At 44.2% G+C, this 26,033-nt stretch overlaps 1 protein-coding gene across 1 annotated transcript in view; it reads left to right on the plus strand.

The window, feature by feature from the left end:
• Positions 1-8,121: 8,121 nt before the first annotated feature.
• LHCGR (luteinizing hormone/choriogonadotropin receptor) overlaps positions 8,122-26,033 on the plus strand; it is a 62,969-nt gene continuing 45,057 nt past the window's right edge. The window contains exon 1 of the mRNA XM_022573887.3: positions 8,122-8,357. Within this exon, the coding sequence (XP_022429595.2) occupies positions 8,194-8,357 (164 nt within the window). The 5' untranslated portion in view covers positions 8,122-8,193. The remainder of the gene's footprint in view (positions 8,358-26,033) is intronic.

Here is a 26,033-nt window from a genome sequence, read left to right on the forward strand (position 1 = left end):
TGCCAGGGCTGTGGATGGGCAGGAATATGAGAAAGTATTATATGTTTCCATATTAGCTGTTTAAAGCCATTGGGATAGTTTTAGCAAGAACATTACTTTGATGTGATTTTTGTAAAGTAAAAACTTAAACACATTAAAGGACTGTTGAAATGGGTGTTAGTACCTGAGGTGGTCTGACACTGGGACAGCCAGTCACAGCAGGGTCTGAGGGGAAGATGAAAGTCAGGAGTGGAGGAAGCCACATGCTAATATAAAGTGAGGAGGGTCAGACGTGGCATCCTAAGCTTGTATAAAGAGGCAAGAGTGGGAAGGAAGAGTTGGAAACCAAACCAGTAATGAAGCTAGCGAGAGGGGAGGGGTAGGATGTTTGCAGAGCTATCTTGGCCACGTGAGAAACATAACACCAACTGGTATCTGTGTTTTGGTTTATGGATTACCGGGTATACAGTACATGATGTACTGAGCTGACTTGGAGGTGTAGGATTAGGACAGAAAATAACTCTCTGTTGTTTTTCTCCTCAAAGAAATATGTTTACCTTATTGGATTTACAGTGTAAATATTACTTTGTATTCTGACTTTTTTAACACATTCAACTTTCCTATGTCTCTCAAATTATTTTGTTACTGCATACTACATTGATTAAATGAATCACAATTTCTTTAAATCACTGTAATACTGCTGAATATTCAGTTTATTTCAAATATGTCATGTGGAATTGACCATAATGAGCATCTTCATTCTCATGGCATTTTTAGTCTGTTCAATTATTTTCTTTGGAAAATCCTCAGTTCTAGGGTCACTGGATTGAGGAGCATACACATATGCCTAGATCTGGATGGGAATTACCATATTGCTTTCCAAAAGGCTTAAACCATTTTCAACACATGAGTGTATTTGTTTTACAGTTATTTCTCTACCATTTGGTGTTTCCTTTAACTGACATTTCTCTTGGCTAGTTAGTAGAAGTAAAGTCATACACAGGATTTTCTTTAATTTTTGTATCTTTAAATTCAAGGAAGAAAAAAATTTACTTTGTGTTTGTCTATCATTTGTCTCATTTCCTGCATGGATAGTCTATTCTCTGCTGCACAGCCGGCTCTGACAGCTCCTTTTTTTTTTTTTTTGCGGTACGCGGACCTCTCACTGTTGTGGCCTCTCCCGTTGCGGAGCACAGGCTCCGGACATGCAGGCTCAGCGGCCATGGCTCACGGGCCCAGCCGCTCCGTGGCATGTGGGATCTTTCCGGACCGGGGCACGAACCCGTGTCCCCTGCATTGGCAGGCGGACTCTCAACCTCTGCGCCACCAGGGAAACCCCTGATAGCTCCTTTGATTCCTCCTCCTTCCTGGTAGGTATCCTGCCTGCCATGCCCTCCTGAGCCCACGGCTTTTCTCTTCCAGCGATCTCTCCCAGGGTTTCATTAATCACTCTGGAGCAGTGTTTCTCAGAGGGTAGAATGGGGTCCCTTCTCCAAAAAAAGTCACTTGAGATACTTTTAAAATGCACATTTCCTATCCTGATGCCGATGTACAGAAGCAGAGTCTCCCTGCATCTGCCTCTTAAGCAACTTCCCAGAAGTGATTCTAAGAACTTGACAACCACTGATGTAGGAAACCCAAGTTTGTCTCTCCCATTTCACTGCTTCCCTTGCTCTGCACCAGTGAGGTTCAGCCACCTCCTGGGTCTCTCCAGCCTGATGTCACCTCAAACTCCACACATCCTAATAGCACTCCTCATCTTCCAGCAGGGCCCCTCTCTCACAGGCCCCCTCAGCACTGCTGCAAGTCAGCCCCTGCTCCATTCCCTTGTGATGAAAACAGGACCACCATTCTTCCAGTCCATGGGCCCCACGTGCACCGTTCAGTACTGACGGCTATTTCCAAACTAATCTTTGAAGGAGATTTGCCTTTTGATAAAGGCCTTGCAGACCCTAGGGTAATGACTGGCCTTTCTGTTTGTCTGCATGCCACATCATGTCCGGAAAGCATAACTCAATGTGACAGATATGATCAGCAGTAGGCAGACAGATGGTACAGCTCTCCGTGCATCTCTAATAGAGCCGCACCCAGCAAGTGGCTCTCTCAGCAGGCCTGACAGCCCATCACCATGCCCGCCCAGGACAGGATGAGAGCAGTAGGGTTGAGGGGAGAGGGCCGCTGCCTCCACACAGAGCAGCCAGGAGGAAAACAGAGGTTCTCTTCACTCTCCAGGCCCTGATCTCTGTGTTTTAAATGCATCTGAAGGCAGATCACAGACCGGGGTCCTGACACAGCTCTCACGGTAGGAAGCTTTCTGCGAGCTCTTCCCTCTGTGCTGGCAAAGTGCGTCTACCTCCTAAACTCGACATACACATGGACTTCAAAAAGTATTCTAAAAATTAATAATTCAGGTGAAGATACAATCGAATCAATGTGCTCTCACCCTGTGCTGTATTTTCATTTTTAAAAGCGACCTGGGAAAGCAATGCTTAACCTAAAATAACATATTGATAACATTGGGATTTCTAGATCTTGAGTATCTAAAAATACTCAGAGGATGGAGGGAGAAGAGGGATCCAGGCAACCTTGCCTTTCACCACCAAAGCCACACATTAGTGGGCTATATCCATGCTAAGGTCAGCTCTGACTTCTAGTTCAGTGAAAGAATTCTTTGCCATAAAAGTCAAGTGCCTGAGCATTTGTGAATAACTCAGTTTTCTCAACCTGTTTTCCCAAATCCATATTCTCAAAACATGTCCCAAAGTCACAGGGCCATATGCTATGGCCCTCTTGGAGATTCAGAATGCATGTTAAAAGTTCTTAGAAATTGTCTAGTAAAAACCTTATTTAACTTTTTTAACCCAATTTTTCCCAAATTTCTTGAACTTTGACACATTTTCCCTAAATATTGCCAATGAGCACGGCAGGCAACCAGTATCCTGTGGTACACACTTTGATTAATGCTATATCTGCTTTTAAAAATCAAATCCTGGGCTTCCCTGGTGGCGCAGTGGTTGAGAGTCTGCCTGCCAATGTCAGGGGACACGGGTTCGTGCCCGGGTCTGGGAGGATCCCACATGCCGCAGAGAGGCTGGGCCCGTGAGCCATGGCCGCTGAGCCTGCGTGTCCGGAGCCTGTGCTCTGCAATGGGAGAGGCCACAGCAGTGAGAGGCCCGCATACCGCAAAAAAAAAAAAAAAAAAAATCAAATCCTGCAAGAGGGAGGAGATATGGGGATATATGTATATGTATAGCTGATTCACTTTGTTATAAAGCAGAAACTAACACACCATTGTAAAGCAATTATACTCCAATAAAGATGTCTAAAAAAAAAATCAAATCCTGTTTCCTTGTGGATTTATTTGACCATTTCAGAAAGTTTTCTCTCTTTCCTTGTATTGGCTCTAGCTAATATTTTAGCTTGAGATTTTATTTCTAAACCAAGGTCTCCGTTTGCTAGGAGGCCTTCCCTCAAATGCAAAGAATGTTTTGTGAATTCTTTAGCAAAATGCAGCTTCTCTAGAAAGAATAATATGGTCCTATGTCACTACCTCTTTGTTCACTCATTTATCATTCATTCATTTGTTCATTCACTGACTCCACTCCTTTATTCCCAGAAGCACTGTGATAAACGCTGCCAGTGCAAAGGGGAAAAATTCACTGTGTTTGTGATGAGTCCTATGACAGATATAAGAATAGAAAAGTCCTATTTCTTTCCCAGTTGAGAAGGGGTGAATGAAGTAGACAGAATAAAGGTCACGGCAAGGCTGATAGTGGAGATTAGGAATTCTGGTTGCAAATGAGTGAGATTCAATTTCAATTTGCTTTTAAGCAAAAGAGGTGATGTATTGGCTCATTACATTGGCAAGTCCAAGGGAGGTGCTAGCCTCTGGTCTGTCTCCCAATGTGTCTCTCATCTCTGTTTTTCTCTCAGTAGCTTTAGTCACTGCCAGAACAGACAGGCTTTTTCCAGGAGACAAGGAGGACAGCAGCCCCCAATTCATTCACAGCCTTCTGGCAACATAACCAAAAAGGCAAGCCCCCTTCTCTAGCTCTCTCTCTCTCTGTCAGCGTTGCAGAAGGAATCTCATGCCCCAGACCAGCCTTTGCCCTCCATTTCCAGACCCACTCCTAGGACCAGGGCCCAGGTGCCCATCAGCCTGTAGCGTTGAGTTCCTCTCAAGGCCCACAGGAACCCCAGGGCCGCGTTGGAGGTGGCACACAGCTGACCACATCTCTGTTTCCACACCATGGATGAAATTTTCAAGCAGGCAACAGAGAGGTGGCATGAAATATCAGAATGTAACTTTCAGGGATCATCTTTTTTTATTTTCTTTGTTTTGTTTTTTGTTCCCAGTGGCAAAAGTAGACAACTGACAGGCATAACTCTATTTCTTTTTTGTTTTCTTATACATTTTTTCTTCCTCTGCACTTACATTCACATTTCTTTTGAGGAAAAGGTAAAACCGCTGCTTTTAAGAGGAAGATGTATCAGTTATGGTACTCATAGGGCATGTGTTCAGAATCACAGAATCTTGCCTAGTGTACTTGAGGGTTTTTTTTTATTACTTTGCTGACTTCTTCCAACTCCAATGTCTTAGTGTGACATCAAGTGCTGTTGAGTTTTGATCTAGTAAGACATGAAGAAAAATAGGATCCATGATCTTGTAAAATTGCTCACTCCCGCCAAAAAAGAAAAAACTTAAAATAAGTAAACTGATTGCTACTTAAAAGGAAAAGCTTCAGCATTACAACCAATTGAGCAATTTTGTACACATACTCTCTCTCTCTCTCTCTCACACACACACACACACACACATGCTATTTGTATGCATGTGCTTGTATACACCAGGTTTCTTTGACAGTGCATCACAATTCTTAGGCTTCACTCAGAGTCCTTCAAAAAGATTCTTGAACTTTGTCTTCCCAAAGCAAAATTAATTCTAGAATTTCCATTTTAGTGTTTCGCCAGTTGTGCTCTGGCAACCCCGTGCATCAAAATTCCATGGGGTACTTGTTAAAATGCAGACTCCTGGACCCCACTCCATACCAATTAATTCAGAATCTCTTTAGAGAGGGTGTCCCAGGAATCTTTGTTTTTAAAGCTTCCCAAATGATACTTCTGTACACTACAATATGAGAAGCTCTGTTCTAGAATTCTGGAGAGCTCTATTAGGATTTCTGAGTTGTGGTGTCAGATATTTTTATATCTCTAAGGTAGAATAAACTTCTTATGAATTCCATGAACTTTAGTTTGTCAGCAAAATATAGTTAGCAATCCTTGTGGGTCATGCTCTTTTGCAGTTCTGTGACAAAAGCAACTACAAGCATAGTTATATGACTCAGAAGTCCTTCAGGTTTAAAAATATTCACTCTAAATAGGTCACATATTAATGAGTAGGATAGGTAAGTTCCATTGTAACAAACTTTTGTGATTATAGCAAACAATTCCATATGATTTTGTTATAATAGGTACATTGCAAGAACTGACGTGACGATTAAGATCCAACTGAAATTACTCATAGATAGAAAAATTTTATGAAAACTCATTACAGTTGTGAGTTTTCTTCCAAATAAACAACTTCACCTCTTCATAAACAGGATTTGATTTCCAAGACAAGCAATAAGAAATCAATGTAAACAATTCAACTCCTTCTACTTCCAATACAATAAGTGCTGGCCACAAAGTCCTTGCATTTTAGAGCTAGAAGAGCCTTAGGGATCGTGGACTCCAACCCCTCCTCCTACAGATAAGGAAACTGAAGACCAAAGTCACACTATTGATGATGGTCAAGATATCCTGACTGCCCAAAACTTCTCCTACTGGAGTGTAAGTAGCCCCCAAGGATATCCAAGCACAGAATCAAATGGTTCTTCAGGGATGACTGAGAACAATGGTTCATTTTATATAACAGAAATGCTATGAAGTAAAAAGAAAAAGCCACATAAAACATAAGACTTGGAATAAATGCCACTCGGCCACCTTGAGTTATTCATTCCTTCCCTCCTGCACTTCATGCTACATGGTGGCAACGTTTGAAAAGCCAGTGCTATCCCAACTCCCTTACCAAAATCTGACAAATTAAAAGGGGAAAGAAAATGTGACCTCAAAGTAGTCATGAGTAATTACTTGATACTTATCCAGATAGATCCATAGTGGTTGAGAATTAATCAAGCAAGTCTGTTAAGCTCATCTCAGATGATTTACCAAGCATCTATATATAGATCTGTGCTTGGGTTTCATTTATTCATCTTGTTATTCAACAGATATATACTGAGCACCTATTAGGAGCTAGAAACATGTCCTAGCAATACTAAGATGAATAGTCGGGGGGAGCAAAACTAAAGCAATAATTACAGAGTGTTATATTACAGGCCATAAAATCAAGTGCTATGGGCACAATTACTCAGCTAGGTTGGGTCCAGGAAGGCATTACAGTGGAAATGACTTTGGGCTGAGTTTTGAAGGACAACCAGGAGTTTACCTAATGGAATATGGGAAAGGAAGAGAAAATCATTCCAGGTGAGTGAATAGCATATACAGTGGTATGAAAGGGTGAGGAAATCAGGTAAACAGCAGAAGAGAGGGATCCAGAGAAGAAAGACAATATTATAGACAAAAGCTTTGTTGTTTTTTTTTTTATGCCATCTAGCACAATGTGGCCAAAGCCATATGATTTTTTTTTTTAATTAAAAAAAAACAATCTGGGCTTCCCTGGTGGCACAGTGGTTGAGAGTTCTGCCTGCCGATGCAGTGGACACGGGTTTGTGCCCCGGTCTGGGAAGATTCCCACATGCCGCGGAGTGGCTAAGCCCGTGAGCCATGGCCGCTGGGCCTGTGCATCTGGAGCCTGTGCTCCGCAACGGGAGAGGCCACAACAGTGAAAGGCCCGCGTATCGCAAAAAAAAAAAAAAAAATCTACCTTCCTCAGGCAAGAGACTCACAAGACACTACAGACTGGTGACTTAGCTGGTCTGACCTTGAGAGTTAGCTTCAAAAGAAAAAGAGGGAACTCTGTTCTTTTACTTCCTGTCTGTAGAGTCTTAGACACCTTCTCAACTCTCAAAGTCCACCTCTTTCCAGAATCCAAACAGAGTCCTTGGAAGGAGGAAAGGAAAAGTGTTTTAATGATGAAATTAAATAGGGGAAATTTTGCATCCCCGTGGTTAACCATAAAATTTGTCTCCTTTTCAAGTCCTTGGTATGCAAATCATGTATTAATTTTTTTCATAGGTAAGACAAAGTGAGTGAGAGACATGAGTTCAAACAGGTTTCCACTAGTGATTTAAGAGCTCTGTGATTTCACAGAAGTCACGAAACCTCTCAGGACATCATTTTTCTCGTTGCAAACACCCTTCTAGTTTATGGTGAAACTTAGACGTGATGTGAGGGAGAGAACATGTCACAGGGTCTAGCCTATCCTGGGCCTCCCATTGCAGCGGCCGCTGTACATTATTATAGCAGTTTCATTCATTCAACACATCTTTATTGAGGACTTACCATGTAGAAGCCAGAAATATAAAAATAAATCTGAACTGGACTTTGCTTTCTAGGACCTCACAGTCTATAGTGAAGGTAGAGAACACGCTCAAATCACTACTGTTAGGAGGAAAGTGGTTACTACCAAGAGAAAAATTACCGGGGTTGTTGGGAGGACAGAGATTACCCACAGCCTGAAGGAGTTGCTGGGAGAGAATGGGAAAGGATTTGGGGGCTGAGAGCGAAAGAGCGGAGGAGGAACGTCTTTCACCCCTCCTGAAGTGGCCAGGGCTGGTATCAAGTATCATCAGTCCGTCCCTCTCACAGATGAAATACGAGAGATTCGGGAAAGGAACACAACTCGCTCAACTTCACACTCATAGTTACACCAGAGCCAGGAAGAGAATTCAGAACTCCCCACCTCTTCCCGTATCCAAAGCATTCACCACTTCCACACGCTACCTCCTGTAACTAGGGCCATTTGGAGATGCAGAGGCCAGGCTGGGGAACGCAGCAGAGAGGAGGTGATGGGGTCCCTCAGGCCACTGTCCTGGGTCGAGGCAGAGCGGAGACTCAGCAGCGGGGGCGCCGTCGGGGTTGGGGGGGGGCAGGGGCGGGCCGGCGCGGGAGGAGCCGGAGGGCAGGCCAGTGGGCGGGAAGAGGGGCGCGGGCCGCGCTCCCGGGCTGTCCGGGGCACTGGCCCAGCCGCAGGAGCCCGCGCTCAGGCTCCCGGCCATGGGGCGGTGGCCCCCCGCGCTGCGGCCGCTGCTGCTGCTCCTGCTGCTGCCGCCGCCGCCGCTGACCCGGGCAATGCGCGGGGAGCCCTGCCCCGAGCCCTGCAGCTGCCCGCCGGACGGCGCCCTGCGCTGCCCCGGCCCGCGGGCCGGCCTCAGCCGACTGTGAGTACGCGGCGCCCCCGCCCCGGCACCCTCGCTCGCTACGGCCGCCTTGCCTCCCTGCTCTTTGGTCCCCTGGATGCTAGGAGAAAGACGCTGCGCCACCTCTCGGGGTGATAAGCCCAAGTTTAGCGTCTTTGCCACGCCCCGCCACACCTGGGGTTGGGGTCCCGAGCACCCTCCAGCCCCAGATGGCCCCAGGCCCTCTCTTTCACCCTGGTTGGGGCCACGGCCAGGGGCGTGGAACTGCCCAGAGGCCACACGGGATGGCTTCGCTCCCTGCAGCTGCTGGAAGCGGACGGGGTGTCATGCTCCTCAGTCAGCAGCTATCTCTGCCCGGAGAAGTCTTACGTGTTCTTTGAGCCTTGGGCCAGCCAGGATGGCGAAGATTACTGTGCGCTCTGTTTACCCTATGTTCCTCTAGGAATGGGGCGCTCGGGCCCAGTGTCCAGGCGTGACCTGGTCACTCAATGGGGACTGCTGGCTGGCGCATCCCCCAACCAGTGCTCACCTACACCTTAGTGAGCATACAAGTCATTGCTCCACCCCAGCCCCAGATGTACTTGCATTTCAGCCTGGTTGTCTGATCAGATGTACTTGCATTTCAATCTGGTTGCCGAATCGATGTGAGGCCTTGAGTTCCAGCTCTGGCACACCACCACCCCTTAGGGAGCTGTATACACTGGCAGGCAGGTGGAGGAAGCTGGCTGTTGTAGTGATGGGGTATAGAGGAGAGGGGGGGTCTTCGATACTAGCGTATCTGAGTGTCACCAGACACTTTTTCGGGAAAAGGTACCACATAGTATATGGTTCTATGTATATGGAATGTCCAGATAGACAGAAAGGAGATGAGTAGCCATCAGGTTGGAGTGAAGGCCCAGTGACTGCTAATGGCTGTTGCTTTCTGTGGTGATGAAAATTATCTAAAATTAGATGGTGGTTATGGTTGCACAACTCCATGAACATACTAAAAACCATCGCAATGTACAATTAAAATGGGTGAATTTTAGAGTATATAAATTACATCTTGATAAAGTTGTTAAAAGAGAAAAGGAAAGAAAAAAAAGAAGAAGACTATAAAAGTGTCCAAAAGGCACCAGGCTGGTAGAGGTGTTGGTTATGTTCTAACCGTTAGACGTGATGGAATTCCATGCTGGGGGAGGAAAGAGATCCCCACCCCCCCCGCCCCATGCCTTTGGGCTCCCAGCAGTCTGTCAGGAGCTTGCTTCATGGAGGGAATTCCTCCACCCTCCTGAAGGGCTGAGATTCTCCTCTGGGACAGTTAGTGGCCTTTGGGGAATATTTGTGGTTGAGAGATACAGTTTTTAAAGGTTGAGGGGCTTATATTAATTGGTTTGCATTAATTGTCTTGTCAGCTCAATTCCCTGAAGGTGAGGACCACGCTAATAGAATTTGTTTCAATCAATAAATAAATCCATAGAAGCTGCCCTCCAAGTCCCAGCCCTTGTCCTTCCCTGACAAGCCTCCCATCTTGCTCTTAAGGACGATTGTGCCACTAACACTGTGCCTTTCTCACTCACCTGGTACTTATCATACAGGTTATAAGAACCTGAGATCCAAAGAGTTGGAAAAATCTACCCAAGGTCCCACAGCTATTGAGTCGCAAAGACAGGGCTTCACCTGCTATCTTTTTATATTTGCTAGTTTTTGTAAGAAAATTACCCCTTCCTTAAAAAAAAGAAAAAAAGAAAAAAAAAATTCTCAGCTTCTCCAAATTGGCACTGAGTTAGAAAACCTCCTGGTTTCTACCAGGAGACAGGCATGGGTGAGGCAGGCATGGGTGAGGCAAGTCCCAGCCCCTTTCAGATTCAGCTTTTCACTGAGGTCTCTCTGCCACACCCACACTGGCCTCAGGAGAGTAGTACCTCTTCCCTGGAGTAGGCTGAAGTGAAAAGACTAAAACGAAACAAATTCTCTCACTGCCCCACGGCACAGTTTAAAGAAGCCTCGAACACCTCAGAAAGATTTTACAGGGTTAACTAGGTTTGGGGATGGAAGTGGGAAACAGGTACAAAATAAGTACTGCTGGCATGCTGAGGCTGGTTAGTCCCACTCCCCAAAAGAAGCCAGTTGTCCAGGCTCTGAACATTCCTGTGGGATTCTAGAGAATCCCTGACTCCCTCCCTTCACATGCATTATCTTGGCATGCACACCAGCAGCATCTCCTCCTAGACATTTAAACCCCTTAGGTCAGCACGCGCTCTGACCCGCACAAAGTCAGGCTTCCCAAGGATCAGATAATTGAGAGATGACCTCATCCTTCAAGGGAGAACCCTATGGAGGTGGAGCCTATAAAAGCCAAAAGGGGATAAGTTTTTCGGCATGACAAGGTGACTTCAACATCCGTATGACAAGAGGATGCATAGAACGAATAGGAGGGTAGTTCCTTGAAGGCCATGTTCTTCATACCAGCAGCATAAGTACCACCTGGAAAATGTTAGAAATGCATACTCTCAGGGCCCCAGTTTCTGCATCAGAAACTCTGAAGGTGTAGTCCAGCAATCTGTAGTTTAACAAGCTCCCCAGGTGATTCTGATGCATGTTAAAGTTTGAGAATCAAGGTATTCCTCCATGGAGGATATAATCTGGAAAGCAGGGAGCATGTTTTAAACTTCTTTGTGCCAGACACTTCTCTTCTCCATCCCCTCCAACACCCCTGACACACACACACACACACACACACACACACACACACACACAGACAGTACCTATTTATTGCAAAAGGCAGCTGTGATCAGATTAAAACTTCAAAGTCTGAGATATGGAAAAATAAACAAGATTAAGAAAAAATTTTTTGTTTTGTTTTGTCTTCAAAAAAAGGAGTAGAGGAAGGAATCCATGGAGAAGGACAGATTGAAGACACAAGGGATGATGGTATAAGATGCCCATGGGAGTGGGAGGAAGACATGAGTGTCAGATCAGAGGGGAAGGGTTCATCTTAAAAGAGAGGGATACTTCTGAGCTCTGGCAGAAGAAGACAGATGGATGAAGGTATAACTTAACATTGAGGCAAAGGAAAGAAAAAGTGAATGGGTTCTGCTTAAATCCTCTTTTCTTGACGATGAATGAATGAAGTGGTAAACAGTAATTACAAGATAGAAAATGCCATGAATAACAAGTTATTGGGAGTTCATAAAAAGAAGAGAGCTGAAATTATGAGATAAGGGATAAGAGGGATGTGGTCTTGCACTGTTATCCACAGGGTCTGATTCTGCAGAGAGAAGGGTAGATTTCTCAATTCTGGGGGTTGGAGGAGGTGAGTACCACAGAGCACCTTAAAATTCATCACTGGCCCCCCCCCCCTCAGTAGATGCTAGTTCATGTTTTAATCATTTCAGGCCTTGGTAGTCCTGCCTTATAAAACTCCCATCTAAAGTCCACTATTTGGTTAAAAAAAAAAAGGAAAATGGATAATAATTGCTTATCATTGATAAGCCCACTGCTTGCAAATTTTGAAAATTGCATTGTTCAGATCTTTCCAGCCCAATAATATTTTATTAAAAACTTAGGTATTTAAAATCTAAAATGTGACACAAAAAAAGAAAAAAAAAAGCCTCCCATGTATTCACTCATTTTAATTGGAGAAAAAAAAAGTAAAAGAAAATAATTAATTTAAAAAATGTCCTTTTCCTTTTGTTATTAGTTCCAGACAAGTCGAAGGAGGGAGAGGGAAAAAAAAAATCTCACCTTGCCCATGGTTATATAAAGATCTTTGTCTCTATGACAACAGAAAGGTTGATCTGCTTGGTATGGAAACAGCTTCTGAAAAATCTGTTAGTAAGAAAATGCTAATAATAATAATAGCAATTTATTTTTTGCATGCTGTGCCTACTAAACAGAGATTAAACTTTCAGACTTTATTATAAGACACAATCCAGAGACTTTGGAAGGATAAAATGTGCTGTATCCGTCAGTCCAGTGTCACAGGAAGATGTTAATTTTCTGACATCTTTCCTGAATGTCTTTCTCCTTCTCCTACCTTGAGAACAAATCAGGATCCAGAATGGTGTTCTATGTTGTAGAAGGATGTACCAATGGAGGGCGTGGCCCCTGTCCTTGAGGAGCCCACAGTCTAGGTGGAAACACACCCGCACCCAAGAGACGTGTAGGTAGGAAGAGAGAGGCAACAAGGCTCTAAGGAATTCAGGAAATAGATCAGTCACTATGGACTGAAATCTCCAAGCGAAGGTGTCATGGACCGGGGTTATGAGGCTAAACCTTGAAGGAGAGAAGGGAAGGAGAGTCCAGGTAGAAGAAAAACACAGGTGAGAGTAGGCCAGACATTTCCTTACTGAGAAGCAAAGAATACGGTTGAATGGATCCTTCCCTTTTTATACCTCTCCCTGGTTCTGTGGAGAAATTTTTTGGTAAGGGAAGATATAAAGTCATCAGAAATATTTGATTAAATTACCCAGAGAGTTGTTCAAAAAGAAAAAAAAATTCCTAATATGTAGGAACTAATAAACTAATCTTAACTAATAAACTTTCAAAGTCATTCTTGGACAGTTGATTACAAAGGCATTAAGTAAAAATCATGATTTGGAGTCACTTCCAGCAAGCTTTCCCCAATGTCCCCTCTCTCCCACACACACATACTTGCTTTGATACCTCGTACTTACATCTACTTTTGCATACACCCCACATAACGTAACTATTTATTCCATGTGTACCTCCTCTGCAACAGCAGGGTTTCTCAGCCTCAACACAATTGTCATTTGGGGCCAGATAATCATTTGCTGTTGGGGGCTGTTTCATATACTGTAGGGTGTTTAGTAGCATCCCTGGCCTCCACCCACTATATGCCAGTAGCACTGCCCTCCCAAATGATGACAACCGAAAATGTCTTCAGACATTTGCCAAATGCCCCTGGCGTGTGTGTGTGTTGAGGCAAGGGGTGGGGGAGTCCCCACCTCACCCCACCATGGTTTTGAATCATTGTGCCAAAGTGAGAAGCACCTGAAGAGGTCTTAGTCAACTCAGGATTCCCCAAATTTCACAGGTAGTATGATTAAAGTGTCTATTGAACTACATGATGATCAAACTGAGTAGAGAGCTGAATAGGAACAATGAACCAATGCAAAAAGGAAGTATGTATGTTAGTTAGCATGTACCACACCTAAATGTCACTTAAAAATCTCCATCCTAGAAAATGGGGAGGTGATGAGGTGCTATGAGTAGCAGAGGGAGTCAACATCCAGGTCCCAGATTTGCAGACCTCCCAATCTCTCCTTTGAAAGGGCCATCCAGAGAAGCAAGACTAGAAGCTTACCTACATTAGTACAGCCCAACAATTCCATAGATTGTTCTACTGTTTGTTGTTAATTTGTTTTAACTTACTTATTAGAGAAAAATCAATCCTCAGCCCAGGGTCCATTAAAACAAAACAAAACAACCACCAAGGCAGCCTGAATTGAGATCTATTGGTTCCCGTCCAGGACACCAGGTAAGAGTCCACAGGATAGAGGGAAGCCTACCAAACTCTTACAAGTAGGACAGCTTGGCCCTACCTACAGCTTCCCTGAAGCTGAACCAGACAAAACAAAAACAAAAACAAAACCTTGGAATTCTGAAAGCTCATGTCCCACCTTCCTACCCTACTCCCACAAAAACAAACCAAAAATAACCAACAACAGCAAAAAACAAACAAAAAAGAAAAACAAAGACCCAAGGTAGAGGTTGATCTTGAACCTCAGTTCTGACTCAGCCCTCCCAGCTATTACCTTCAAGACAATTCTTAAACCTGGCTGTGCCTATAAACAGACTCCCTGGGGGAAGCTTTGCAAGGGCCAGATTTTATTAGTTTAAAAATCATCCTTTTGGGGAAAGTGAATGGTGACCCCTAGCAGGACACTAAAAAGCAAGCAACAGAGTTCCTAAAATCTCAATGAAAGTGTAGAGCCAAAAATCTTCACACACGGATCCCTTTGTCATTGGACCCAGCTCTCCCTTTGGAGAGCAATAATTCTTTGGATTTTTTTCTACATTATTCTTTTCTTTTTAAATTTCAAAAGCAGTATGTCAGGGACTTCCCTGGTGGTGCAGTGGTTAAGAGTCCACCTGCCAGTGCAGGGGACACGGGTTCGAGCCCTGGTCCGTGAAGATCCCACATGCCGCAGAGCAGCTAAGCCCATGCGCCACAACTACTGAGCCTGTGCTCTAGAGGCCATGAGCCACAACTTCTGGGCCCATGCGCCACAACTGCTGAAGCCCACACGTCTACAGCCTGTGCTCCGCAATGAGAGGCCACCACAATGAGAAGCACGTGCACCGCAATGATGAGTAGCCCCTGCTCGCCGCAACTAGAGAAAGTCCACGCACAGCAATGAAGACCCAATACAGCAAAAAACAAAGGCAGTATGTCAGATTAATTCAGGGCTCCGGTTCTGTTCCTTTACCCACCTCTATCTTCTTCCCAAGCTCCTCAATTTGGCTTCTTTTCATGTCTTGAAATGAGGCACAAAAGCTTTCTTTCCAAAATACAATCTCCCAGGTTGGCTGCACCAGACGGTGTCTTGGCCTTGTGTAATTTTGATCTTACACATGGAATTTTAAAGCCAGTTGAGTCATGGTGGTGCAGAGAGGCCCTGCTGCTCACTTCCAGACCCAAGAGGGCTGGCTCCACGGGAGCATATGTGTTCTGTTCTGGCAGCTCCCCTTGGTGTGTGAAAAATCACATTTAATGCAGATTTTAGCAAATTTTGCACCAGCTCTTTTTTTTAAGAAGGCAATTAAAATAATCCCACCCACCAGTCAGGTGGGCTTTCTAACTCCGTGGGCAGCTTCTAGCAGCTTCTCCACATGGTCCTCATTTACTCTCAGCTTCTGCCTCCCAGGGAGATGCCACGCCATCCCAGCCAGCAAACCACTCACAGCTGCTCTCTGTGTGGCCCTGAACCACAGCTCTTTAATGCCACCTGGGCCAAATTCAGAAAAGTCCAATTTACAAGTAAAACTCAACTTTCAGAATGAAGGCTTTATCCCTTGCTGCTGTTAAATTTGTCCTTGACGCTGATAAAATGAGGTGACTCCTAGGTTCATAATTCTACCTCACGAGCATCAGCGGACAGCATTTCTGAGGCCACAGGGGTGGAGATGCCCTGGTACGACAGGGCAGGGTCCAACACAGTCCCCAGATTATCTGAATTGCTCAACAGGACAAAGACCTGCAGACGTGAGTTCTAGCACCAGGTCCCTCTTTCCCTAAATGTGCACTGTGGGCTCAGGACAGTGTTAAAACCTCTGTGCTGTCTGTAAAAGGGGCGTGATGATTCTCGCCCCTGAGTGGGGCTGACTGTGGTGAAGATAAACAAGACAGCAGGGCCCAAAATACTCGGAAATAAAGGTTTCCCATAACTACAAAGTATCATTGTAACAATCTGATGATGCAGAGAAGACCTGAAAAAGCTGCAGCCCATATATGAGGTTGAGCAGTAAGTATCTGTCATCCAAGGGGGACGCCTGATGGGATAGTTCTGTTCCTGTGGGGTGTTAATTAGAGAAAATGACCCACTAGGTCTTCTCAGCCTGGAAGGTGAATAAGTTAGAATCCCGGAATAGCAGAGCTCATTACTGCCTGGAGTCTGATATGCTAGTTTTTTCAGCCCAGGCTGAGCTGCCCCTCAAACATGCCACCTAACACCTGATTATAGCCTGTTTTCTATCATTCAATTGGGTCAGTCCTATCTGTCCAGCTAGAGCGTCCAAGCCTATTCTGGGTCCTTTCCCCATTCCGCATCCCTAAACCTCCAGCTGGACACATAGAAAACCTTCAGGTCAGACGTGTTGACCGCTCAGGAACTACATACTGAAATGTACAGGATAATGTGCAGGATCCATAGACACCGCCCGTGCCCTCCAAGAGCTTACAGTCTTCCAGCCATAGGAGAGAGAGGACTAGTTCTCAGATGACGGCAGTGAAATGCAGAAGGCGATAAAAGCCAGATGATGGTTATAAACAAAGGCTGGTGAGAGTTTAGAGAAGGGAGCTATCCCTTCTAGCCAGAGTAACAAAGATACCTTGGTGGAGGTATTATTTGAGCTGTAGTTCTTTAAGCCTCAAGCTCTCTACAGGGGCAACTGGGCTAACACGCTTATCCCATAAGCTCCATCCTGGCCTTTGACACCAGCTTAGGCCACCAGGGAAGCACTATTCAAAGCCTTCTGCTCTCTCACTGACCACCAGGCACGTGCCCTGTCTGTGTTATGGATCATCAATGAAGAGTGGATGACTTCCCCCGGAAACCTTGGGTGGGTCTCTGATTAAGGCTTTTCTCATTTGCAAGCACCAGAAATCATCTCTGACAAATTTAATCATAAGAGATTAACTTAACAGAAGAATAAAGAGGTAGAAGGATGTGAGCAAGATCCAGAGAGAATATGGCGGCAAGAGGTCAGGGCACTTTTCTGTAGATTCCACCTTTACAATGAATCAGCTCCAAAGATTCCTCCCATCTATTACAAGTTTAAATTCCTGAGAGAGAGAATCTGATGGCTCCACACCCTACTCCTGAGACAGAAGCACAGTCAATGAGATGCTTCCACCCTATTGCAACCAGCAGTGAGATGCTTCCAGAGAAGGGGCATTTTTGAACCAGGCGCCCACACAAATCAGTGTCTACCAGAGCTGAGGAGTTAGTGAAAAGTGACGGTGCACATGCCAGTAACTGCAGGCAATTCAGACCCATTCCATCAAGTTAATTAAAAGTATGTAGGGCTTCCCTGGTGGCGCAGTGGTTGAGGGTCCGCCTGCCGATGCAGGGGAGACGGATTCGTGCCCCAGTCCGGGAAGATCCCACATGCCGCGGAGCGGCTGGGCCCGTGAGCCATGGCCGCTGAGCCTGTGCATCCGGAGCCTGTTGCTCCGCAACGGGAGAGGCCACAACAGTGAGAGGCCTGCGTACCGCAAAAAAAAAAAAAAAAAAAGTATGTAGTATATCAGTTGCAACCAGCTTTTACAGGCTCACCAAAAAAAATGTGTCTGCAAACAGAAGCTTGTAATGAAAGAGTTTCCTGGAGCATATCTGCAATGTCACTGCCCTGACAACATAATATTCTCTGCTTCTAAAAAATATTTTTGAGAAATCATTACACAAAATGCAGACCCTCCCTGGGGAGAATTCAACATGTAGTTTTATTTACCAGAGTTATTCTTGTCATGTTATATTATTGCTAGAAGAATTCTAGTTTGGGGGTAAAGATTGGGTTACTTTGCTTTGTGTCTTTAGAAAACTTTAAATGGGTTTTGAGTAAGTGCTAAGATGTGTTACCGTTCTCTGAGGCTTTATATTTTTAATTTAGTTGTTGCACAAATGACTTGGAAAATCCATCATCCAGGGAATCTTCTTGAAAAATCTTGGTTTACATTATATCAATAATTCGTAAACTCCCCAAGCTTCTTGGGTGCTCTGGAAAGGCTGTCTTGGAGAAGAGTCACGCAAACTGAACTTTCCAATGGGAGAGTTCCAACTGACTGAACTTTTTTTTTTTTTTTGTGGTACGTGGGCCTCTCACTGTTGTGGCCTCTCCCGTTGCGAAGCACAGGCTCCAGACGCGCGCAGGCTCAGCGGCCATGGCTCACGGGCCCAGCCGCTCCGCGGCATGTGGGATCTTCCCGGACCGGGGCACGAACCCGTGTTCCCTGCATCGGCAGGTGGACTCTCAACCACTGCGCCACCAGGGAAGCCCTGACAACTTTTTTAAATCAATGAGCAAATGAGAATTCTGCAGAGTGGCTCCCTAGAGTTGAAATATTTAATGGAAGGTTGTCCTTTATCACTTCCTTGTCATTTCTTTACAAGGCTATCAGACAAGGTCTATAAGAGATACTTGAGCCCAACAGAAAGGTACCAAGGGGGAATGTCTACCCTCTCTCTCAGTTGTCCTGTGTATAATCAGCAGACAATAGAGAGCTTGAGACAAGCCACAGGCATTTTGTAGACATAAGGGTGTGAAAAACAGAAGAGTCCAAAGTGCTGAATCCACCCCATCCCCAGCAAGGAAGGAGAGTTGTCATCAGGCATAGCTGGGGTAGCCTGACTCCTTCATAGTAAGCAGCTGTGAATTTAAAGTACTTATTGAGCTCTAACCTTGTACTAGATGCTGTATGAGTATTACATAAACATTTTCTTATTTAATCTAAAAAATTTCTGCAGTAGTTAGTATCATCATCACTTCATACATGTGAAATGAACCCAGGCAACCTGGCTCCAGAGCCTCTACTCTTCACTACCCCACTGTGCTGCTTCCAGAGAGAAAGCACATGCAACCGGTGATGAAGACACATCCCATAAAGTATATAGCGCCTGAGACAGACCTTTAACCAAGGGTAGAATAGAATCTGACCGGCAGAGAAGGGTGGATGTGCCAGATGGTAGAAACAGTGTGAATGAAGGCAGGAAAATGTGACGTAAATTCAGGAGATACAGTAGTCTGATTTGTCTAGGGAGGCACTGTCCGGTAGAAATATAATGTTAGTCACAAGTGTAATTTTAATTTTTAATAGCCACATTTTAAAAGGTTTTAAAAGGTGCAATTAAGTTTAATAAAATATTTTACGTAATCCAACTGTACCAAATATTATCATTTTGTTGGAAGGCAGAAATATTGAATAACATCCTCCAAACCTGAGACCGAAAAACAAAGCAGGCCGCTCCGTGAAGTGCAATTATGAAGCTTATTGAGGGTAACTTACACACAGGTGGGATCAGGCTGACGCGACATTCCACATTCGAAGTTGTACTCCATACCACAGGGTATGGAAAAGGGGATAGGGGGCTTTAAAGGGGCCAGAGCTAAAAATAAAACCTGACTGCTAGAGAGAAGCACACCCACACTGGATGGAAACCAGGGGTTTTTCCTTCCTCTGGGGGTCTCATGACCATTTACCATCTGCATCAGTAAAAGGCATTCTTCCAGTTTTCATTTCAGATGAAGACAAGGGTAAAAGTTGATAGGGAACTCATCTGGTTTGGGTGCATTCCTCAGGAGAAGGCTAAAGCTCAGTCTTGTAGAAAGGGGAGGGAGTAGGACTGTGGGCCTAAGAGAGAGCTGAAAAAATAGTCGAGTGGTTTAGCCACACCCATCTCAACATGTAATCAATATAATAATTGTTAATGAGATCATTTCCATTATTTTTTCTTGCTCAGTCTTTGACATCTGGAATGTATTTTAAACTTACAGTGCGTTTCAGTTTGGACTGGACATACTTCAAGTGCTCAATGGTCATATGTGGCTAGTGGCTGCCTTTTTTGGACAGTGCAAGTTTAGTGTATTGGTTATATGAGGGGAAGAGTGGGTGACAGGACTGTCAAATAAAGTTCAAGCCTTTATTTCGGGGGCCTTGAATGCAAAGCTGAGACATTTGTAGATAAGTAGACTGGCCAAGGGGTGGCACAGAAGAATCTGAGTGTAAGAGTGACATGGTGGGAGTTATCAGGGAGACCAATCTAGACTGGGCAGAGGAAACCCGGGATGGAGTACAGGGAAACCAGTTTGGGGACTATAGAGCAGTCGAGGTGAAGAAAAGAATGACCAAGGAGAGTGGCAGTGGAAAAGGAATAAAGGGGCTGGAAGCAAGAGACAGTCAGAAGGCAGAATCTACCAGAGACTGGGAGTTCAATGGTAGAACAGGAAACATTCATACAAGGCACCTGATAAATTCTCAAAAACGAGGGCAGGAAAAAGAAAAAGAAAACTGGGCAGTCATTAGTGCTGAGGAGGACAGGAGAGGAAGAAAAACACTCTGGTAGGCTCTGAAGCTTCATGGGAGAACAGGAATTTGAGCTGCACCTTTGAAGTTAAAGACCGTGAGCACATGCGCTCAAGAAGCTGGTGGCTCTATCAGAAGGTGAGGTTTTTGCAGAAGAACCGGAGGATTGCATAGTGGGGTGTATCAACAAACCCCCAAAGGAACAGTACTGATGTGATGTGACTAATGTAGGACACAGCACTGGACCAGGAATGAAGTGACCTATGTTCAAATCCAGATCTGCTGCTGAATTGCCATGTGGTTTCAGGGAAGTCATTTTACTTTTCCTCACTTAAGATTCTTCATCGAAAGTGAGGGGTTGGACCAAACCAACTGCAAGCAGCCCTTTTAGTCTGATTCCCTGAGTCTAATACAGTAAATGCTTAAAGGAGTGTTCTAAAATTTTCTGATGTAAAACTTAACGTCTTGGATGTCCATCTATACTGACTTCATATTTCAGTTAACGTTGATGTCTGAGCTCCCTCTAGGTAAATGCTGAAGACAAGAGGCCGATAACTGAAGACATACCCAATAATGAAGTTACCAAATAGATCAATGCATTTGAAAGCGCAAAGATTTAAAATCGTTTGTAAAGGGGAAAGCCATTTTTATTTCACTCCAAGATGAAAGCAAGTTTATTATAACTACCGAGTGACTTTGATAAGAACACAGGAATTCTTAAGCCTCTGTTCAATGTAGAACAAGGTCTCATGTAATAAATATAAAAACATTAACATTCTTTTGAATTTAAATAAGGTAATGTTTCCCTCTCCCCATTTCTATGAGTTCATTAGGCAAAAAATCTTTGACCATCCCTGGTTTCTGTCTTTTTGTCTCCCCCTGATTTTGTAGTGTTTTAAAATTCAGGGTGTATAGCTCTAGCAATAAACTAATCAAAAAGATGGATGGATCTTTGTAGCTTTCTTAAATCGATAATACAGATGGCTTTTCTAAACCATTAGAGGGAAGTGAAAAAAATAATTCATTTCTGTCATTCTGGGCAGAAGAGGTAAAGGCTCCTGCAAGGCAAGCAAAGACCCCAGCCAGGCTTTGAGGACTCCAGATGAGTGCTCGGATTTCTTCCCTGGCTGTTGTCTTCCTCTGCCCCTGCTCAGCCTGTGGGCTTCAGAAGGTGGTCCTGCCCTGGAATTCCAAGCTCTTAAAAACCAAAGTGAGGTGGGGGAACCTACAGTTGTAATTGGCTTTAGGCAACACCTGTGTTTAAAAGTGTCAATTGAGCCATATTTTCCATTTACCTAAGGAGTTTGCTATTTAAGGAACCTTTCATCAATCCTCCTGTAGAGCAAAGAACTCTTTGATAATGCAAATATCTCCCAGTAGATAGGTTTTTATAAGCAAGGATTTCTAAATCTTGGGTTCCCGTGAAGGGGAACAAAGAAACTCCTGACCCTGAAACTCTCCAGCTAACATTATTTTGAGGGTTCATTAACAAGCCAGTGAACAGGACAAACTGGCTTTGTCCAAGGTCATCTGTGTTATTAAACTTAGAAGAAAAAAAATAAGAGAGGCCCAAGCCCCACCCTTGAGTACTCAAGTTAGGGACAATTAAGGAGGACCTGATAATGTGGCATCATCTTCTTCAAGGAGATTAGGTTTATCTGAATGCTATTTGTTTATCTGTTGCTAGGCTCTGACAGAAGGTGAGCTGGTGCCTTGACAACTGGGGCTGGCTAGGAAGGGGACTGAGTCAGGGCCCAGAAGAAAGAGTTGATGGAAAAGAGCTCTGAAAGTGGGATGGCCCTCCTGAGCAGTCCCACCATGAGGCAAAACAAAAGGGCTGGGCCTTTATTCTATGCATTGACCAGTCACTGGATGCAGGCTGCAGAGGACAGCAGACCTGATACTGGGGGAGGTGGCAATCTTAGGCTGAAGGTAATTCCAGGAGAGCAACTCCGCTGAGAGCTTCAGCTGGGGGAATGAGTACCTCAGTCCTAAATGGTGGTTTTGGCAGCCCACCAGCATCCACTGGAGGAACTAACCCAGCTGCACTGGGTAGCCCCAGCACAGGGTCCCCATCTGTTCCAGGGGGCCCAGTTAGAAAGTCAAAACCAAACAGTGAGAGATATTACATTGATCCTAACCAGATAGCAACTAGGAACTGTTCTGGGTCAGCAGTGTCTTCTAAGAGGGAAAAATACAGGGATCAGGATCTGGTGATTGACAAGAAGAGAAGGCAAAGGCTCCACTCCTGGATGGACTCTGGGGAGACCGAGCAGGCTACAGGATAAGCAATCAAGGCCAAAACAAGTACCAATATGGGGCGGGGGCCGTGTAATTCAAGGTACTGCAGGCACACTCCTGCCCTCCAAGTAGTGTTGGGTTTAGTGTAGACAATGCAGAAAGACACAGGACTTCACCAGGGTCATGACCAATCACAAGATCCCAGAACTAGGGTGAGTCCTTACTTCCAATCCTAAGGAGTAGAGACTGCTTCTACATCAACTTTAACACATAACTGGAAGGTTTGGGGGACTTGTATGTGGGATTCATGAGTCGATGGAGTTTCCAGAACTGATGAAACTAAGGCAGCCTTTGTCATCCAGTCTAAGTATTTGCTTCAACATCTCTGGTAAAGGCTCTTTGACCAAGGTAGAATTTGGCCATAATTCGGGTATCGCCTGTGTTATATCATCAATTAATTTAAAAATCAAAGTTTAAAACTATAAAAAGGACTATGAACTGTAATAAATATGAGTAACTGCATGATTCCACACCACATGCCTCCACAGCCACCTCACGCACGATTCAAGAGGCAGAGAGAACGCTCCACGCTGCAAGTTCAACTTCACATTTGCCCAGTAACCTTGGTTCTCTACCACCCATCTGAGGTGCATAGTGTGGGAGTGTCAATCTCTTATGTTTCTTTGCTCCATGCATAGCTTTCATTCCCTTTGTTGACACTGGACAACAGAGCTGCTGGACTGTCCTTGCTTTTGGCCCCTTTTTCCTCAGTTCTCCTTGGCTTCTGCTCTGTATCAAATGATATTAACTAGACCTTTCCATAAGAGTTCCTGACGTTCACAAAATTCTTAGAATTCATGTAGACCTAACTTTCAAAAAAAAAAAAAGAAAGAAAGAAGGAAAGAGGAAGAGAAGAGAAGGAGGGGGGAACTCAGTACATCAAAATGAAAATTTTATCTTCTCCATTGGTCTCTCAGGTACAGAGGGTTAAGTTGACCATACTTTTGCCTTCAAATAACATAATCAGTGGGTCATTCAAAGTCCCCTCATTTTAGTTATTCATTTTATCCCCTCCTCCCACTTTCTCTCAACTCACCATAGGCAACCACGCTGATGTACGTTTATATGCTTTCTAATGGCTAATGTTTGGTGTGTCTGTATTTTAATCCTGCAAGTGGTGTCGTGTATACATATCATTAATTTCTTAGTTGTTTCTCTTAACACCATGATTCTAAGACCCACACATGCTGCTCTGTGCACCTTTACACTCTTGCTCCTAACTGGCGACCCATTCGCAGGTGTACACTTTAGCCCCCCTCCCTCAGCAGTGGACACTCAGGTTGCCTTCAATACCCCTTGATGCCACAAGGCTGTGAATAAAATCCTTGTGCAAGTTTCCTGGGGTATCAGTGTGCAAATTTCTCTGGGATATATACAGGAGTAGAACTGCAGGGTTATTGAGACAATTGTTCACATTGCTAAGAGCTTCTGGCTTCATGGAAAGAATCACAGAAGCATCCATCAGAGAAGGGATCACCTTCAAAGGGAGTACATTCAAATGGTTATTAACAAATCATGGGCCACGTGAACATTTAAATACAGGAGACAGCCGCTTGAATGCTTAGTAACTGCTGCCCACTGCGATGAATCAGAAAGGAATACACAACATGTCTAAAATAAAAATATAAGTCAGTGGGGAAAACAGTTTGGGATTCATAGAAGCACGCTCTCCACATCACTTCATGAGAATACTTCTGTTGTGAAAAGCTTGGTGCACCTGTCTCACCCCACCTCTCTCCCCATTCCCTGACCCCCAGGCCCCTTTCTTGTCCCAGCCACACCCATAAAGCTACCTCCTGTTTGCTCAGTGCCTCTTTTATGGTAGGAACTCTATTTTCACTCTCATCACTGCTGCCTTTCCTGCTCTGAAGCATCAACATCAACTCTACAAAATTTCATCTTGCACCAGGGCTGTTCTGTAGTCACTGGGGACAGCCAGTGCATGATCTACAGCTTCTCTCCCTTCTGTCCAACCTTTGCTCCTTATCCCTCATCCCTACATCCATCAAAAACTCAGGCACCCTCCCTGGTCAAATCTGAGCCACACTGTTCTCCGGGGAGCCACACTGCGTTCCTTTTTTGGAGGAGGAGGGTGCCTGCTGAGAGGCTCCAGCTTCTGGGCTCCATTTACATGAATAAACAGCTCTGAAAGGTTCAGTTGAAGCTTTTATGTAAACACTCTCCAAAATATGTTCTGCACTGCATTATCCCCAGCAATAAAGATTCTGGAATCAGAATTTGGCTGTCAGTTTTATTGATGTTGCATGGGGTACAGTAGAATACAGCTTTCTCTTCTGGAAATTTATTGACTTGGCAGTGCAGACAGCAATAAAACTGTGTTTTTAATCAGTAAGCCAAGCAGACATGATTGCAGAAGAAATATAGGAAGGAAACATGCCATCATAGGAAGATTTCTCCCCCTACAGTCCCTGTTCTTCTCGGATGCCCTGTTAAATAAGTTTGGGTACTGAAGGATGTACTTCGTGGGACTGTCTTCAGGAATAAAATCAGAGGAGCAAGTTTGGATTACTTGTTCTAGGTTGTAGCATCTCTAAGAGACAGTTGAGTGAAAGCATTTTTCTGCAATGAAATTTCTTTGCATTAGCCCTAGAGAGGAACTGCTGGTAAGCTGCTTTGCAGGAGGAATAGCAAGGGTGTGACATGCCTCTTCTCAAGAGAAACAAGGTTCCAATTCATGTCCCTTCACCTTGCTCACTGAGAGAGAGTGAGTGACCTGGTATACATCCAAAGGAAACGAAAGCACTATCTCTAAGAGACATCTCCATCCCATGTTCATTGCAGCATTACTCATAATAGCCAAGAATAAGGAAACAACCTAAAGTCACTTGACAGATGAATGGATGGAGAAAATTTGGTGTATATATATATGTATATATATATATATACATATGTATATATATACACACATGACAGAATATTTTTCAGACATAAAAAGAAGAAAATTTGCCATTTGCAACAACCTGGATGGAAGTGGAGGGCATTATGCTAAGTGAAATAAGCCAGAGAAAGACAAATACTATATGGTATCATTTCTCTGTGGAACCTCGAAAAAAAGCCAATTTCACAGAAATAGAGAATAGAATGGTGGTTGCCAGTGGCTGGGGGTAAGGGAAAATGGGGAGATACAGGTCAAAGGGTACAAACCTTCACTTATAAGAAGAATAGGTTCTGAGGATCTAATGCACAGCATGGTGGCTATAGTTAAGAATATGGCATTGTATATTTGAAAGTTGCTGAGTAGATCTTAAGCATCCTTACCACACACACAAAAAAGTTAACTACTTGAGGTGACAGATGTGTCAATTATCTTGATATGGATAATCATTCCACAATGTAGGCATACATCTAATCATCATGTTGTACACTTTAAATATATACAATTACATTTGTCAATTATCCCTCAATAAAGTTGGGGTAAAAATTTAAAAAGAGAGAGAGTGGGTTAGGAATCATACACTTCAGGCCAGTATTGCACAGTAAAGAACATTTGGAGACTCTCTTCTTGGTCATGCTACCTTGTCCAGGTTACTTAATCTCTTGTGATCAAGTTTCTTCTGCTATCGAAGGGAAATACCCACCTCACACCATTGTTGAGTGAGTAAAATAAGGTTACAGGTGGGTGTGCATAG

The sequence above is a fragment of the Delphinapterus leucas genome, chromosome 13 (genome assembly GCF_059928025.1).
Source record: "Delphinapterus leucas isolate spDelLeu-1000000601 "Yukka" chromosome 13, BTC_Dleu_Yukka2, whole genome shotgun sequence".
In the NCBI taxonomy this organism is placed as follows: domain Eukaryota; kingdom Metazoa; phylum Chordata; class Mammalia; order Artiodactyla; family Monodontidae; genus Delphinapterus; species Delphinapterus leucas.